At 39.0% G+C, this 17,452-nt stretch overlaps 1 protein-coding gene across 5 annotated transcripts in view; it reads left to right on the forward strand.

The window, feature by feature from the left end:
- The first annotated feature begins 958 nt into the window (after nt 1-958).
- Nipped-A overlaps nt 959-17,452 on the forward strand; it is a 34,216-nt gene continuing 17,722 nt past the window's right edge. For 2 of the 5 annotated variants that reach the window (XM_053749495.2, XM_053749821.2), the window contains exons 1-26: nt 959-1,400; nt 1,998-2,303; nt 2,875-3,069; nt 3,664-3,830; nt 4,245-4,480; nt 4,560-4,764; nt 4,883-5,080; nt 5,171-5,450; nt 5,896-6,102; nt 6,404-8,215; nt 8,393-8,591; nt 8,871-9,106; nt 9,313-9,553; nt 9,855-10,056; nt 10,406-10,739; nt 11,105-11,266; nt 11,679-11,930; nt 12,067-12,266; nt 12,780-12,850; nt 13,447-13,652; nt 14,014-14,184; nt 14,320-14,404; nt 15,046-15,164; nt 15,655-15,819; nt 16,497-16,745; nt 17,011-17,262. In XM_053749495.2, coding sequence (XP_053605470.1) covers nt 1,254-1,400; nt 1,998-2,303; nt 2,875-3,069; nt 3,664-3,830; nt 4,245-4,480; nt 4,560-4,764; nt 4,883-5,080; nt 5,171-5,450; nt 5,896-6,102; nt 6,404-8,215; nt 8,393-8,591; nt 8,871-9,106; nt 9,313-9,553; nt 9,855-10,056; nt 10,406-10,739; nt 11,105-11,266; nt 11,679-11,930; nt 12,067-12,266; nt 12,780-12,850; nt 13,447-13,652; nt 14,014-14,184; nt 14,320-14,404; nt 15,046-15,164; nt 15,655-15,819; nt 16,497-16,745; nt 17,011-17,262 — 6,897 coding nt within the window. In that variant the 5' untranslated portion in view covers nt 959-1,253. The remainder of the gene's footprint in view (nt 1,401-1,997; nt 2,304-2,874; nt 3,070-3,663; nt 3,831-4,244; nt 4,481-4,559; nt 4,765-4,882; nt 5,081-5,170; nt 5,451-5,895; nt 6,103-6,403; nt 8,216-8,392; nt 8,592-8,870; nt 9,107-9,312; nt 9,554-9,854; nt 10,057-10,405; nt 10,740-11,104; nt 11,267-11,678; nt 11,931-12,066; nt 12,267-12,779; nt 12,851-13,446; nt 13,653-14,013; nt 14,185-14,319; nt 14,405-15,045; nt 15,165-15,654; nt 15,820-16,496; nt 16,746-17,010; nt 17,263-17,452) is intronic. The other 3 variants (XM_053749573.2, XM_053749652.2, XM_053749738.2) reach the window with 3 other exon arrangements.

Raw genomic sequence — 17,452 nt, forward strand, 5'->3', positions numbered from 1 at the left:
CAATTTCTCCATTGATTTTATTATTGAAGTTCGAAGTTTAATAAGTACTTCGTACAACTGGATAGATTAATACGAAATGTAACGCGATAACTTTCGAACCGTTGATATGTTGATCATATTTAAAAGGTATGGTATGATATGAGGTGTGTAGGTTTCGTCAATAATTTAAGTTCGTAGGGAAACAAAATCGGTTAAGTCGTTTCTGAAATATTCACAAATTTTTGCGAGGTCAAATTCATGACAAACAACTAGTATTTTTAGTAGTAACTTTGAGCCCATCATCTTTAAATCATGACAATAGGTGATGCGATTACCCGTCACGATTTTCATTCCTGTTTCAACCAACCTCTGTGCCCACCTACATGGCCTTTGGGTATTTTGACCCGAGGTCTCTGTTTATCCCAAAAGGGATGAATACATGATTCTGTATGTGATGATACTTCATGATGTGAAACTTTAGTTAGTTTTAAAAAGTACCTTTTTCTATAAGTACGAGAGTTGCTATTCTTTCACTTGCGAGTTGTGGCGAGTGTGTTTAATGAAATTTGATACCTACAACAGAACCAAATATAACAGAAATTACACGACTATATTGCAAGACTAAAACACCAACTCACAAAAGTACACTTGATTGCCTTTGTACTTAGAGCGATAGTTATGAAATTTGGTACACGGATAGAATATAACCTGGAATAGCTTATAGGTACTTTTATCCCAAAATTCTCACGGGAACCAAGGCCCCGGTGCGCATCTAGTTTGTTAAAAAGCATGACGTACGCAAAATGTTCATTGGTTGATTAGTCTCTTGAAATTAGTAAGTATTCCGTACGAAGTACTTACTAATTCATGTTTAGTCTAGTCTGAAGTTAGTTACGCGTCAGTTTTTTTTATTTCCGTTTTGGATTGTTTGTTCATTTCATTCATTATTGTGGTTGTTTAGTTCATTCACGACGTCATTCGTTCGTTGCCATTGCCAAAGAGGCTATTGCTATGTTGATTCTCAACTCAACTTTTCGTTTTCGGTTTTATCTGCGATTTCTATTTAATTAGTATTGTTTGGAACTCTAATTTTAAGGAAAACTTTATTGTTTAAGATAAATTAGTTTATATTTTACGAACAATGTCAAAAAAATCTTGTAATTTGTGAAAATAAACAATAGTGCGGCGGTCTCCAGAAGATAAAATACCATGCCGATGGAACTTTTTCAATAAAAAAACCACGGTAACAAGCCTTATTCTTCAGCTTTCTTGATATGATGGCTTCTATGTCAACCGGCGGTCCCGGGGACCCTCACACCCAGATGAATACATATCGCAGCTATGTCACCATGCTTGCGGACCCTGGGGCTAAGGACGAGATCAAGTTGAAAGCGGCACAGGAACTAAGTGAAAATTTCGAAGTAAGTAATTCTTTAATAGATTTTGATACAATACAATTAGTAAAAGCTATATTAGTTATTATTAGGTTTATTCAATTTCTACCAGAAACTAGCAATATATAACTACCCTCAGAATACACATGCTCTTCCAAAGTTATAAAATAATCACTTTCGTCGACACCACACGTTGGAATTTTGATATACCTAGTTATGTTGTATGTTGTAACAAACATCTTTATAACAAGTCAACATTTTCCTTCACCAAAATGTTGAAATTTATCAGCAGGGCTAGACTAGACTGACATGGACTCCAGACAAAAATTTTAGAAACAATGCAGACATATATGTGAACTTGTGTTTTGTTTGATTTAACATCCTTCTTTTGGTTATTAAAACCACTTCCAGAATGAATGTGGAATTAGAACAAATACAGAGTACTCACATCCAACTTTGTCCCAGCCTGTATCATGCATAATGTATTCAACATGGTATTTATTCATAGAAATTTAATTCTCTGTTATTGTAATATTTTCAAATCCAAAGAGATGTCATAGATATACTTTAAAATGTCCCTAAGTGGTAAATGGTATACATATATTTTTAATGTTTATATTTCAGGTTATATTAAGTTCACCACAATACCCTCAATTCCTTGACCATTCCTTGAAAATATTCCTCAAAATATTGCAAGATGGTGAACCTCATTTCATAGCAGAGTACAATATACAGCAAGTGAGGAAATTGATTCTTGAAATGATTCACCGTCTGCCTATTAATGACTCCTTAAAGAAATATATCAAGGATATATTGATTCTGATGCTCAAGTTGATGGAAATAGAGAATGAGGAGAATGTGCTGGTGTGCTTGAAGATATTTATGGAAATCCATAAACAGAATAGACCGGCTTATAACACAGAAGTTGATGTAAGAAATATATTTTTTTATTCATGTACCTATACATATCCATTACATTACACATTTTTTGGTTAAAGCCATGGACTATATAGAATGAATATATGGATGGAAATACCAGGTCCTTGGTGTATTAAATTTTGCTTAGTGACAATCACTATTGCACAAACATCAGGGAAAGATTAGTCTTCGTGGGGCATATTTAATTTTCCATTGATCTTGGTGGACTTGTTGTAAGGTGTAGGGCCACATTAAAGTCCTAGTTGACATATAACGGCTGTGTTTTTCATGCATCTGCCCTGTGTATCAACACTACTTTTGATACAGAAATGGAAATAGGATTCTCTGTGCTCCTCTGTTTTTGCTTCATGAATTTAGCAAAATTAAAAATTTGGTTAAATATACCCAATAAAAATTTTCTGTCATTCCTAATGTTTGTCAACACTGGGCCAGTGAATGCATGCAAATGTTTTAATCTTTATAGCCCTAAAAAGAAATACTTTTTGGTTTTTATTTCCTCAATGTGAATGTGATGTGAATATAGTGTGGCAATATTACATAACTATTAAATTATGTTTTCTAGATTCATAAGTTTCTGCATTGGGTCAAAGGCATTTACTCAGATTTGCCAAATCATCTGCCAAAAATATTTGAACCTAAACCTACAATTAGGGTTAAAGATCTATCTGAGGTGAACATAGAACAACTTCTCCAGGAAACATATACTACCACTCCTATTCATACTGAAAAGAAGCTTCTAGACGGTAGTGTGGTGACAGTAAGTATATTTTCTAAGGTTTTTTGAAGTAATCAAAAGTTTATGTATCATTCTATCATTAAATAATACAAGCTACATATGGGACTCATTTCAGTGGGTATTTTTGTATAAAAAGTATGTGTTTGTTATTGTATTGTTTTCATATACCTACAAAGTTTAATCAAAATCTAACTAAGAGATATGTGTATTAGTACCATTCTTTACTTTTGTGCATCTACTACAAGTGTAGTCTGTGATTTTCAATTTATATAAAGTCTCTATACAACCTTATATATAAACTGTTATGTTTAGTACCTTATATATAACTGTTAGTTTTATATTTAAACTGTTATGTTGTATACATAAAAAGCTTGATATTTTGAAATATATCTTACATCTTTCTTCCCTCGAGGTCTATTTTTCGAAAGTAGGCCATTTGTCTGAGTTCTTTCTGCATGCATAGTCTGAGCCGCTGCTTATTCGAACAAACCCAGCTCCTTCAAATAACATGTCATTCACAATTATCAAATCATGAATGGACATACAAAATTTTATTTATGCACATATTTTTATGTTTTAGGTAGCATGTCATCTTAATTTTGTCTTTATTTTCAGTACAATCTGATACCTAGATCTGTGCTATCATTGAAAGTGATACAGGAGCTACCAATCATTGTGGTATTCATGTATCAACTGTACAAACAAAACGTACACCAGGAGGTCAGCAATTTCATACCACTCATTATGGAGACCATCACATTGCAGCCAGCAGCAACACACAGGTATAAATTATAGAAAAATGATGTATAAATTATTTTGCTATCTAGTGGCCTACTAGTACTATTAATGTTATATTAGTACCTGATGAGATTTTTCTTTTCTTCCTTTTATAAATACTGTAATAGGATACACATGTACCATTCATTGTATTTAAAAAGTAATAAAATAAATAAAATGTCAATAATACTAGTGAACTTAACAGTCTACCAATGTGCAGGTTTCCTCACGACGTTTACTTTCACGTCTTTAAGTAAAATGCTGGGAAGTCAACTGTAGATTTTAACTATTATTACTGTTGACTCCAAAGTTGAATTAAAGAACTTAATTTCACTGAAGGTAGTGGTTTTTTCTGGTTATTTAATTATTGGTCATGCTGGATATTTATAAATGTATTATCATGTATCATTCATTTTCAGGCAATCTGCATCTTTCAATAAAGAAGTATTTGTGGACTTCATGGGTGCACAAATAAAAACGTTAGCGTTCTTGGCATACATCATAAGGATATACCAAGAGACAATTGCCAATCACGCCAATCTGATGGTCAAAGGCATAATCGGGTTATTGACTTTATGCCCTCCTGAGGTGGCGCATTTAAGAAAAGAGCTGATAATTGCTACTAGACACATCTTAGCTACTGATTTACGAATAAGTAAGTTTTTACAATATGTTTTATCGTTTATAATGTACGCATAATATTTTATCTTTTATAATATAATCACATTTTTCAGAATTCGTTCCCTACATGGAGCGATTGTTCGACGAAGACGTTCTCCTCGGCGGCGGGTGGACAGTCCACGAAAACTTTCGTCCCCTCGCATACTCCACGTTGGCGGACTTGGTTCATCATGTTAGACAACATCTGCCCCTCACAGACCTCGCTATAGCCGCGCATTTGTTCTCTAAGAATGTGCATGATGAATCACTGCCAACGAGGTAACATTCATTTTATTATCTATTTTTTTGGTGTTCCTATTTTTTATTTTGTTTGATAGGACTTTACAATCAAAATTAGGTTATGTGCTAAATATTACAAATAATAAAAATTTTGCAGCATCCAAACAATGTCCTGCAAGCTGTTGCTTAACCTCGTGGACTGCATCCGCCAACGTTCAGAAATCGAAGGAGCGGCGAGCACATCTGCGGGTGCGCAGCCACAGGGCCGTCAACTACTAATGAGGATATTAGAAGTCTTCGTTCTCAAATTCAAGACCATATCAAAACTGCAACTACCAGCGCTTATGGCGAAATGGTAAGATTCCCGACGGAATGTTCTAGGTTTTCTTGGTCATCTTTGTGGAAATCATATGTATTTCAATTGCAATATTCATATATATTTCAGTAAACAAACAACTCCACCCACGAATGGCACAAATGGGACAGCTCCGGGTACCCCCACAACCCCTGTTCCTCAACCGAGCACATCAACTGCTGAAGTCAAAGTGGAAGAAGAGAAGTTCCAGCCAGATTTCCTGGACAGCACAAGCAAAGCCGAGGAGAAGTCCAAGATAGGCTTCCCAGCGTCACAGATGAGCAACCTCAATGTGGGAGACTATAGGACACTGGTCAAAACGCTGGTGTGCGGCGTGAAGACGATCACGTGGGGCTGCGCTCATTGTAAAGTACGTATAATACTCATCATCATTCTACATGTGCGCTTTATAAAGTTCAGTACGTTACTCGTGCGCCTGTTTGTCTATGCGATCTTCGTATCTAGTTTTGCCATTACTTAGGAATACAAAGAACATCTAACACAGGCCTTATTAGTACCACCCTTAACGTTTGTGCATCGACTACAAGTGTAGTCTGTGGCTTTCAATTTATATAAAGTCTATAAACCACCTTATATATTTATGCTCAGTTTTATATTTAAACTGTAATGTTGTGTAAATATAAAGTAAACAAACCTTTGATATTTTTAATATGTCTTACTTCTTTCTTCCCTCGAGGTCTATTTTTCGCAGGCAGGCCACTTGTCTAGAGTCCTTTCTGCGTGCGTAGTCTGAACCGCTGTTTATTCGAGCCAACCCAGCTCCAAATATGTCATATTCCTTAAATGTGTCATAGACAACAAACGCGGAAGGCGCGACAACAACGACCCAGAAACAGTTCAGTGCCCGAGAGACCCTGGTGTTCATCAGACTCGTCCGCTGGGGGCTGCAGTCGCTGGACATCTACACGCTGGCCGCGCCCCGCGCGCCCGCCATGCCCCCCGCCATGCCCCATGTGCGCTCCAAGGAGGAGAAAGAGGTGCTTGAACACTTCAGCGGAGTGGTGAGTACCATTTTTTAAATCTTTTATTACCTTTGGAGACTTTTATTACTCGAATGACTTTATATTATACTGGAGAAGGCATGATATGTTATCGTTCGTCGGACACATTGAATGCGAATAGATCACGATTCAACAAAACCGCACCACCGCATTCAAAAAAAGTACAAAAATGTCATTTTTGCAAAAAACTTATTGATAAATAAAAATTGAGATCTGACAGAGAGATCTTGCTTAAGTTATAAATAAAATAAAATAAAAAGCTTATTTGAAAAAACAAATTGTATGTATGTTTTGTTCACAGTTTTCCATGATGAACTCTCAAACTTTCCAAGAGATTTTCACGGCGACGATTTCCCACATGGTGGAAAGAATCAACAAAAATATGACATTACAAATAATTGCCAACACATTTTTATCGAACCCAGCAACATCCCCAATATTCGCCACAGTTCTTGTTGAATACCTCCTGAAGAGAATGGAGGAAATGGGAACTAACGTAGAGCGGTCTAATTTGTACTTGAGATTATTTAAATTAGTATTCGGCTCAGTCAGTCTGTTCCCGACTGAGAATGAACAAATGCTGCGGCCGCATTTACACAGCATCGTTAACAAAGCCATGGACTACGCCATGACGGCTAAAGAACCGTACAACTATTTCCTTTTACTGCGTGCCTTATTCCGGTCTATAGGCGGTGGCAGCCACGATTTACTTTACCAGGAATTCTTACCGCTACTACCCAACCTTTTAGAAGGATTGAACAGACTTCAGAGCGGCCTTCACAAACAACATATGAAAGATTTGTTCGTCGAGTTGTGTTTGACTGTACCCGTAAGGCTGAGCAGTTTATTACCTTATTTACCTATGTTGATGGACCCTCTAGTCTCCGCTTTGAATGGGTCCCACACGTTGATTTCTCAAGGTTTGCGCACACTGGAGCTTTGCGTTGACAACTTGCAGCCTGATTTTCTTTATGAACACATTCAGCCTGTTCGCGCGGACCTTATGCAAGCGCTGTGGAGGACTTTACATAATAATGAGGTTGCAAGGATCGCGTTTAGAGTTTTGGGCAAGTTCGGCGGTGGCAATCGCAAGATGATGATAGAGCCGCAGCGCCTTGATTATCGCGAAACTGACGCGCCTCCGCCAGCTGTGCAGGCCTATTTCCAAGATCAACCAAAACCGATTGACTTCGAAGTAGATAAAGTAATAGATACCGCTTTCGCTGCGCTAAAGTCGAGCACCACTGACCCATTCTACCGTCGCCAGTGCTGGGAAGTATTACGGTGCTATTTATCAGCGTCTCTTAACCTGGATGATGACAAACAAACGCTTCAAAAACTCTTTAATCACCCGAGTTTTCTAGAAGGCAAGATACAAACACAGAACGGACCTTACTATAAATGTTCCAATACCATCGTGAGAAACACTCAACGAACAGCTTTGACAGGCATGTTTGTCGCCGCCGCCATCAAGGATTTGCGTAATGACGTTCTGCATACAATGGTTACCCTCGTGCGACATTACACTATGGTGGCTATAGCTCAAGAAGCAGGACCGTTTGCAGGCACAGGTGGTCCTAAAGAAGGTTTAGATGCTTTAGTCCTCGTCGATGCCATAGCAGTTGTGATGGGACACGAAGAGAAAGAACTGTCCAAGCCTGGTCATTTGGCTTTAGTTTTGATGATTGAGACTGCGACGACTGTCCTAGGGAGCAAAGAGCGAGCGTGTCGTCTGCCGCTAATGGAATACTTGGCTGAGCGTATGTCTGCGTTGTGTTACGAGCGAGCGTGGTACGCGAAACTCGGCGGTTGTATGAGCGTCAAGTTTATGTTCGAGAAAATGACGCCAGAATGGGTGTACAAGCACGTGTTTACGTTTTTGAAAGCTTTGCTGTTTGTAATGATGGATTTGACTGGGGAAGTGTCTTCGGGGGCTATAGATATGGCTATAATAAACTTGGAGAGGCTCGTGCGAGTGTGTGTGTCGGGTCCTGGAGGAGTGGCGGTGGAAGTTGAGGGCGAGGTAGCGGCCGCCAAGGCGAGAGCGCTTCACGATGTGCTTCAAGAACTTGTGTTGCAAGTCACTAGTCCACATCTGCTTGTAAGACAACAGGTATGGATTTTATTCACTTTCAATTTTTTAAATGTATGTTTGTTCTCTATGCAAGTGAATTTTGTAGATATTTTTATAAGAGTAATTTTCTTTTAACCATATATTAATGGGTATGCTGATCACCTATACATTTTAAAGTGAGGTTCTTGCAATGTATTAATAAAAATTTATTTTCAGGCCATGAAATCATTAGAACTGATAGCAGAGTTGCAGGGCAAGACAGTGACAGATGTAATGGATCCACACAGGGAAGTCCTAGCAGACATCATACCTCCGAAGAAACATTTGTTACGTCACCAACCCGCCAACGCACAAATGGGACTCATGGACGGGACTACCTTCTGTACTACTTTGAAACCAAGGCTATTTACCATAGGTAAATATAATTATTTTTAGAGTAGTAGAAGAAATACACAAGTTATGTGTGCAAATGGCAATATTTTTTTAGCTTTACACAATGCGAGCTAATGAAACAGCAGATGTGAAAATAGACCATATGATTACTAATATTATAAATGTGAAAGTTTTATTTATTGTATGATGATGTTTTTTACATTGTTACAATAGCTGACGGATTTCTACTTTAGTACTTAGGTTTCGCCTTGGGGCGCAGTTTAAAGTTGTAAAATTCTATTTTATTTTATTATTCTTTCAGATCTGAGTATAACGGAGCATAAAATATTTTTCCGCGAGTTGCTATCACTGTGCGAAGCTGAAGACGCCATGCTAGGGAAGTTCCCCTGCTATAAAGGTGTCAACTTAGTTCCGCTTCGCGCATCTGCCTTGAAAGCCCTCGCCGCCTGCCATTATATACAGGATAAACACTGCCGAGAGAAGATATTCCAAGTTTTATATAAATCCCTTGAGAAAAATGACCAGGAGTTGCAACAGGTACGTTTTTGCCTTGAATTTGGTAAAATATCTGATTGAAAATCATGTAAACAATGATACCGACACACATGACAAATATTACGATGACTGCAGTCGATGAAGCGTTTGCTGTCGCATGTTTTAGTTTGGAGTTATTGCAAAATATTTATTTGAAACTTATTTTCAACTTGGTTTTTTAATACGTTCTAATTGTCTTTTCATTTCAGGCTGGTTTCGAATGCATGCAAAAATTCCTGTCTGGTTTCCAAATCGACATGGAGATGGTGCACCCTGTGATGAGACCGTTGCTTCTAACTCTCGGCGATCATCGCAATCTCAGCGTGAACGGCGCCAAGCGACTCTCGTACTTAACGCAGCTGTTCCCGTCCACGTTCAGCGAAAAGTTGTGTGAACAGTTGCTGCAGCTGTTGAAGAAACTGTTGGACTATTCGATTCAAACTGATAGAGGTATGTTTAATAGGAAACGACTAAATTGCGACGGAGTGGCAATATTCTTAAATTATGTTTTTAATAAGGTAGTTCCCATTGAGCCAAACAGATATTTTTTCAATTGTCAAAAACAAAAAAACCATTGACGTAACATTTCTTAAGAGTCAAAAAGTGTTTCAATTATATTTTAGATAATGAGAATGCATTTATACATTTTAATATCATCTATTGCAGTCATATTATGAACATGTCGAATTAATTCATTCCTTTTTTTGCATCCATTTACCAGGTATCATTTACATTTGCATTCATGTTTCAGGTGGTAATTTCCTCCAAAGCGTGTCAAAGAACATGGAGAACGAGCAGAAGATCATAATCCTCATCGGCATCTTCCACCAGATCCCGGCCGCGTCTCCCCGCTTCATCGATGTGCTGTGCCGGCTGATATTCCACACGGAGAAGTCGCTCATGATCGAAGCCGGATCGCCGTTTAGAGAACCCCTCGTCAAGTTCTTATTGAGGTATTTTATTTTACTTAAAACTTTTTTGGACTGTCATCATTTTCAGTTTATATCAACCCACTGCTGAGTTTAGGCCTCCCGTTGTTCTCGCTACTTTCCCGTGGCAGTCTCATCCATCGCCTATCCTTGGCTGGACGTTTTCCATGACATCATATACATATATTACATTTTTCTGGAAATTAGATATTGCCTGGAACTCCATTTATATGTTCTTCCATATAAGTGGATTTCCAAGATAAAAAGTGTCTTGTGTGGAAAAACAAAATTACTAAAGTAGTGAATTGTAACGGTATCTGTGTTGTAATTCTAAATAAGTAGCGTAGTCTAAAACGATACCTTCTCCTGACAGGTATCCAAAAGAAACCCTAGACTTGGTGCTAAGCGACAACAACATCAAAGACCAGCAATGGAGTCGATTCCTCGTGTTCCTAATTAAGCACGCAGACGCTGGCGCCGCCTACCGTGAGGCATTGCAGACTTCTAAGAAACCTCGTCTGATGCAGCTTTTAGCAGCTAATTCTAACACTGCTGTAGCCGCTTTACCTGCTGCAGATAAAGCGGAGATGCAATTCCAGGCAATAAGAGTCATATCGCTGCTGATAAAATTCGATGACCAGTGGCTGTCGACGCAACACGACTTGATTGAACTGCTCAAGCGGATTTGGTGCAGTGATCAATATCATGTATGTTTCTTGCTTCTCTTATATTTTGGATACTATTAATGGATGCGCAGAGAATGTGGACATGACACAGGTTTAATGTAGTGTCAAACATTTTTTATATCATAGTAATACTATTCTATTGATATAAAAATGCTTAAAAGCTAATTTTTAGAAGAGAAAGTTAATATATTTTCTAACTCTAACACATCAAATAAATAACGTAATTTTGAGATAGCGTATAAAGTTATGTCATTCATTAGATCTCGATCTTTCCCAACAAAAAAATTATACATGTTGTTACTATAAACCTGTGTGTAGAATTAAAGAATTAGAATCCTATTGAGTTTTCTAATGATAAGCTAAAACAAACAAGTTATTATTTTCAGGAAGTACATAAGAAAGTAGAGAATGTGGACTGCACCCACTGGAAAGAACCTAAACTGATTGTGAAGATTCTGTTGCATTATTTCTGTCACCACCCGACCAACATAGATTTATTGTTTCAATTGCTGCGAGCATTGTGTGACCGGTTCATACCGGACTTCCAGGTAAGAAAAATACAATCACAAAATGTAATGGTATGTTAGTTCCAGAGATTATAGCGTGTACTCTTTATATTTATTACATTACTTGATATGGAATATATTTTATTTAAAAATGGAATTAGGTCGTCGTGTCGACGCCAAGGTGAGTAAAAGTCAGGCACACTTCTACCACACTGATCCCTGTATGATGTTCATTTAATTGAGAGCCTTCGTGTGTTCTCTGTAGACATACTTCACATTTACAACACGAGACCTGTCAGCAAGCTTTCCACTAATTTGTTGCCAATTTAAAGTATGCGTACCGAGGACGTTTTAAAGCTCACTTTTCAACGGCCATCTAGCAGAGTAGAAGTGATCTAATACCCTAGTATTTCACGGCACTGGGACAAGTCTCGATTCTAAATATTAATTTCAGTTTCTCCGCGACTTCCTCGAGCACACCGTGGCACAGAACTACACAGTGGAATGGAAACGCTCGGCGTTCTTCCGCTTCGTGGAGCACTTCGCAAGCGACGCCATGTCACAGGAGCTCAAAGCCAAAGTGCTCCAAATGATTCTCATCCCATGCTTCGCGGCCAGCTTCGAGAAGGGCCAGAAGATTGTGGGCGGCCCTCCGGCGCCCTATCAGGACAACCCGGAGAATGTCGTCTCTGTGTTCATCAATAATGTAAGGCATCAATCAATAGGTACAATAATACAGTTAAGCGATAAAATCAACTTACTCTATACAATCAATCTATATGAAATATTCATGTATGCTGTTAGGTGGTTATTTTTTAAATTTCTGTTATCAACTTGAACAGGTGATTGACCCTGAGAATCCGTTCGCGTGTTCGGATGCAGTGCGCATATCACTGCTGCAGTTCGCGTGCTTACTGCTGGAACAGGCGTCCGCGCATATCCACGATGCGAACAACAAGAAGCAGGGCAACAAACTCCGCAGGTTGATGACCTTCGCCTGGCCTTGTCTGCTTGGGAAGAACTATGTTGATCCTGCGACCAGGTTGGTTTTTTTTATTGAGTGAGTTGTTGCTAACACTGATGTCAAATTTTACCCAAAGTCGACTTTGTCATCTTGGCATGCAAAGAGTACTACATCATCCCCCACCACTGCAATCTTATAAATATGGCCGCAGTGTTACGCTGGTTCTCAGTGTGTTGTTGTGTGCCTCAGTGAGCGGTACTCTGTGGGGGCGTAGTGATTGTTGGTTAATTAGCATGGTGGGGCATCGGTCAGTACAGGTAACTGGTTAAGACATACAGTTTCTTGTGCGGCGGGGCATTGGATCTTGTCATTTGTAGGCAGGGCTGAGACCTTCCTGTAACTTCATACGACTACCAACCACACACATAAGCTAGCATAAGTCGCAAACTAAACCCTTAAGTCGCACAAAAATATTAGGGAACTAAAGAAACTACCAAGGAAAAATTTTGTCTACATATCATTTTAGGCACAAAAAAATGTTGTCTGACCAAAGTAATTATTATGAAAATTTTACAATGGCAATTTTTCCAGGTATCACGGCCACCTACTTCTAAGTCACATCATAGCTAAGTTCGCTATCCACAAGAGGATTGTGCTCCAAGGTAAGCACATGCTTTTTAATCGAAATCGAATTTTAATTACACTTGGCACTTGTATAATAAATTATACACATAAACCTTCCTTAGAAATCACACTATCTATGCACCTTGCGTCATGAAACTCCGTACAGTTTTTGTGTTTATCGCACAGAGACACTGACTTTATTTTATAATACTACTAATATTATAAATGCGAAAGTTTGTGAGGATGTCTGTCTGTATGTATGTTTGTTACTCTTTCACGCAAAATCTACAGGACCGATTGTTATGAAATTTACACGGGTATCATATAACCTGGAATAACATATAGGCTATGAGAAATTCCGAAGAATAACTAAATTCCCACGGGAGCGAAGCCTTGAGGCGCAGCTAGTATGTATATAAGGATAAGGAGGGACTACATAATAACAATAATAATAAATCCTTAATTCAGACCATGTCCATATAGTAATCATAAATTAAATCAAGTTAAATTATAATTTTATATAATTTAATTTATAATTTAACTTGATTTAATACATTAAATTAGATTCAAATTAAATTGAAACAAATTAACTTATCTAGTCTCACATGCAATAAATAAACATGTTATTGAACAGTGTTCCATAGCCTACTAAAGGCCCACGCGGTAGAAGCCCGGCAAGTGGTGCGGCAAGCGCTGGAGATCCTCACCCCGGCGATGCCGCAGCGGATGGAGGACGGGAACACGATGCTCACGCACTGGACCAAGAAAATCATAGTGGAGGACGGACACTCGGTGCAGCAGCTCTTCCATATACTGCAGCTCGTCGTTAGACATTACAAGGTCTGTATACATAGGGACTGACAGACATCGGCCGAGTTCGTTTTATAATATGTAGTGATGTGTAAGAAAATGCTCGTTACGCTCACTCTGTCGTTGCTTCCCTCACAGAATCCAACTTATTTTCTCCCTTCCTTCAATTTGCCGGCACTCTTGTGAACAAACAATATGGCCGGCCGTCACTTTCTTTTGACGCGCCCGCCTCTTCCTTGCCAGTATATAAAAAGTGTTGCCAGTATCACATGTCATGTATGATGATGATAAATCAATAGATAAATAAACTAATTGGCATGTCACGTTTCCGTGTAGTGATTTCTCAATTTAAAAGTCAGTGAAATCTTATTATTAATGTCGAAAATTCCAGGTTTATTATCCAGTGCGACACGCCCTCGTGGGCCACATGGTAGCCGCCATGCATCGGCTCGGGTTCTCTGTGACGGCGTCGCTGGAGCACCGCCGGCTGGCTGTGGACCTCGCGGAGGTGGCTCTCAAGTGGGAGCTGCAGAGGATCCGCGACCACTGTCCTGATATGGCGGTGAGTACTGTCGCTGTTACTGGCGTGACAGGCATTGCTGTCCATATTATCTATTATTTTTATTATTATTGTTATTTTATTTTCATATTAAAGTGAGATGGAGGTATATTATTTTCATTGTAATATTGTCATCAGGTGGCTACGTCGCCAAGCGGCTCCACCAAGCGGATATCCGAGGACAGCGGGAGCAGCAGCGGGGAGCGTAAGGCGCTTAATACAGGCATGCTATACATTTGTCAAATGTATATTATAAATTGCGACAGTTGTCTGTTTGTCACGCTTTTAGCCAATATCGCGGTGCCGGTTTGGATAAAATTTGGAATAAATATAGTTAATATCTGTTATTCATAAAAATATATTTTTTTGTCACTATCGCACTTTACAAAATTTGTCATTGACAGAACGAGGCTTTGTAATAAATAGCAGGAGAAAACTCGAAGCTAACAAGGGCGAAGTTGCTTTCAACAGCTAGTTTTAATATAATTTGCACTTGTCACAATAAATAAAAAGTACGGCAGAGAGTCTTGATACGTTTGCACGTTTGTCAACTTTGAGCATGTGGCTAAGAATGAAAATGCTGGTATCTTGGTAGAATTAACGATATATACCATATCTCTTGGTGTTTCGCCATTCAAAAAATGGAGCGGTGCTTTAGAAGTGTTTACATTGAAGTTCTTAGCGTGTAGACTGCTAAATTCGTGAGAACGAATACGAAGCCATTGATACCGCATCATCTATGGCGTCATGTAGGTCTTTTCAGGGTCTAGGTGGTGGGGCATGTAGGGCATGAAAGTAATAATTGAATTTGATCTTATAAATATCTATTTGATCTATAAATGAATTTGTTTAATATTTGTATAGGCTGGGCCAGTCCCCAGGCGTCCAGTTCTCGCCTGGAGCCAGACGCGGCCAAGCCGTTGGACAGACAGCACGTGGACGTGGTGGTCAACCTGCTGCTGCGCCTCGCCTGCCAGGTACAGGTACTCTTTCAGATGTTTTGTTTTTTTTTTGTCCTTTTTTTTTCGAATTTAACCCAATGTTGTGGTTAAGCTGCCAGTTACTCTTTTAATTTTTCTTAACTTTTTTTCAATTTACTGTATTGCTTTTTTTAATCCAATTTGATTTTGAAGGAACGTGTTTTTTTATCGTTCTTGTCAGTGTTAGTCTAGTACTACAATTAATGGTTTTGTTATATTTGAAGAAAAGTTTTGGCTATAGAATTAAATCCCAACTTTAAAAAAAGTATACAAAATTTATTTATGCAGCCATTGACTTTTACTAAGCGTGTCATAAATGCCGGCTGTTACTAAACGCCGAATCGATTAACTTATTGTTGCACCGTTTATAAATGTAACTAAAGTTAATCATTTTTTATTTTTTACGCTTCAAGGGTTCGTAAACACGCAAAAACGATACAGGTATAGTCCATAATATAATGAAAGGTAAGTTATAACCTGTGGCGTGTGTCAGGTGAACGAGGGCGGCGTGGGCGGCGGCGGCGGCGGCGGCGGCGGAGGCGGCGGCGGGTCGCCGGGCGAGCTGCTGTCCAAGCGCTGCGTGCTGCTGCTGCGCGCCGCGCTCAAGCCCGACGTGTGGCCGCAGCACTGCGAGCCCAAGCTGGCGTGGCTGGACAAGGTGGCTACACACACTCTACGCTTCATAGGATACGCGATTCGATTGGCCACTAAAGGCGCTCGTGTAGAGTGAAATTCGTTTCCAAAGAAAATTTAAACGTATGCGTCATGCTGCTGCTGCGTGCACCGCGAGCTAACTATGTGAAGTGGCAATGGATTGGTTCGCTTCGACTATATGAGGGCTAACGGGTTTCAATTGGCCGATAGAGGTCGCTGGTGTAGAGATATGTTCACTTCAAAAGAAAAATTAAACATATACATATGTTTAATCAAAACTTCTAATTTTATAAATACAAAAGTTTGTGAGGATGTATGTGTGTCTGTGTAAGGTTATCAAAACTGGCTTTGTCATTTTAATTAAATGTTTACACATTGACTAATCTGTTTTAAAACCATTACAATTACTTGTCGGAGTATAAAATAAAATGCATATAGGTATTTAAATAACCGAATGCGTTAAATATCACTTTAATTGATCAGTTTTATCAGTTACAAAATGTACTATATTTTCGGTCTCATTAAAGTACTTTAGAAATGCTTTTTGACTCCAAAATCCGTGACGTCACAACACAGTAATGTCATACAAGCTCCATATAACATTTTGATTCTAATAAAGTATGTGATTTGACTAGTTGAGAGTAACCAATCATCGCAAATTGACTAACTCTTTCACAACAGGTGTTTTCGTCAGCGGATTCGAACGCGGCGGCGTGCGCGAACGCCTGCACTGCGCTGGAGTTATTATTCTTCTTACTCGGAGTGTTGAGGAGGGAACAGATACTTGCGGCGTTGAAACCTCTGCAAAGAGGGCTGGCCGCATGTGTATCGTCGACCAATCCGAAGATCGTGCGTCTCACGCATAATCTATTGGCGAAGTTGACAGCCCTATTCCCTACGGAACCTTCGGGCGCAGCGCAGAGTTCGAAAGTGAGTTAAAACAATAATCTGCATTATTTATTGGTTATATTTAGGTTTAATATTATATTTCATTCATACGAAGTGTGTCCATTTACTGTAAACAAATTAGTTAAATACACATATAACTTAAAAGCCATTATTTAAAACTGAAAAATCGTTTTGGCACCTATATGAAAAATAATTATTAAAAACTGATTAGTTTGGATTACTGAACTTAAAAAAACTTGAAATCGCTATCTCAAAAAATATAATTTTTATGTGATACTATTTGCAGTTTGAAGAACTAGAGACCCTGTATGCTTGCGTCAGCAAATACGCGTTCGAAGGCCTCGCTACATACGAGAAGTCGGCCGCGGGCGGGGGCGGGGCATCGGCCTTATTAGGGCCCCTTATGATGCTCAAGGCCTGCTGCTCTTCCAATCCTGCTTATATTGACAGACTACTGCAACCACTCATGAGAGTTCTACAAAGAATGGCAAGAGACCATATCGCGCCGAACCCTGAAGCGGCGCTTTCTGAACTATTGGTAAGTTTAAATGAAAGTTAGGTCTCGTTAAACCCCTTATGATTCTTGTTCCGATTGATGAATAATGAACATTTCTTAGTCTTTCAATCTGGCATATATTGACCGTCTCAACTTTTAATGAGAGTTCTGAAGAGAATGGCGCGAGACTATACCGCGCTGAATCTTAACCTGATATTTTCTGAGCTACTTT

The sequence above is a fragment of the Plodia interpunctella genome, chromosome 1, assembly GCF_027563975.2.
Source record: "Plodia interpunctella isolate USDA-ARS_2022_Savannah chromosome 1, ilPloInte3.2, whole genome shotgun sequence".
Taxonomy (NCBI): Eukaryota; Metazoa; Arthropoda; class Insecta; order Lepidoptera; family Pyralidae; genus Plodia; species Plodia interpunctella.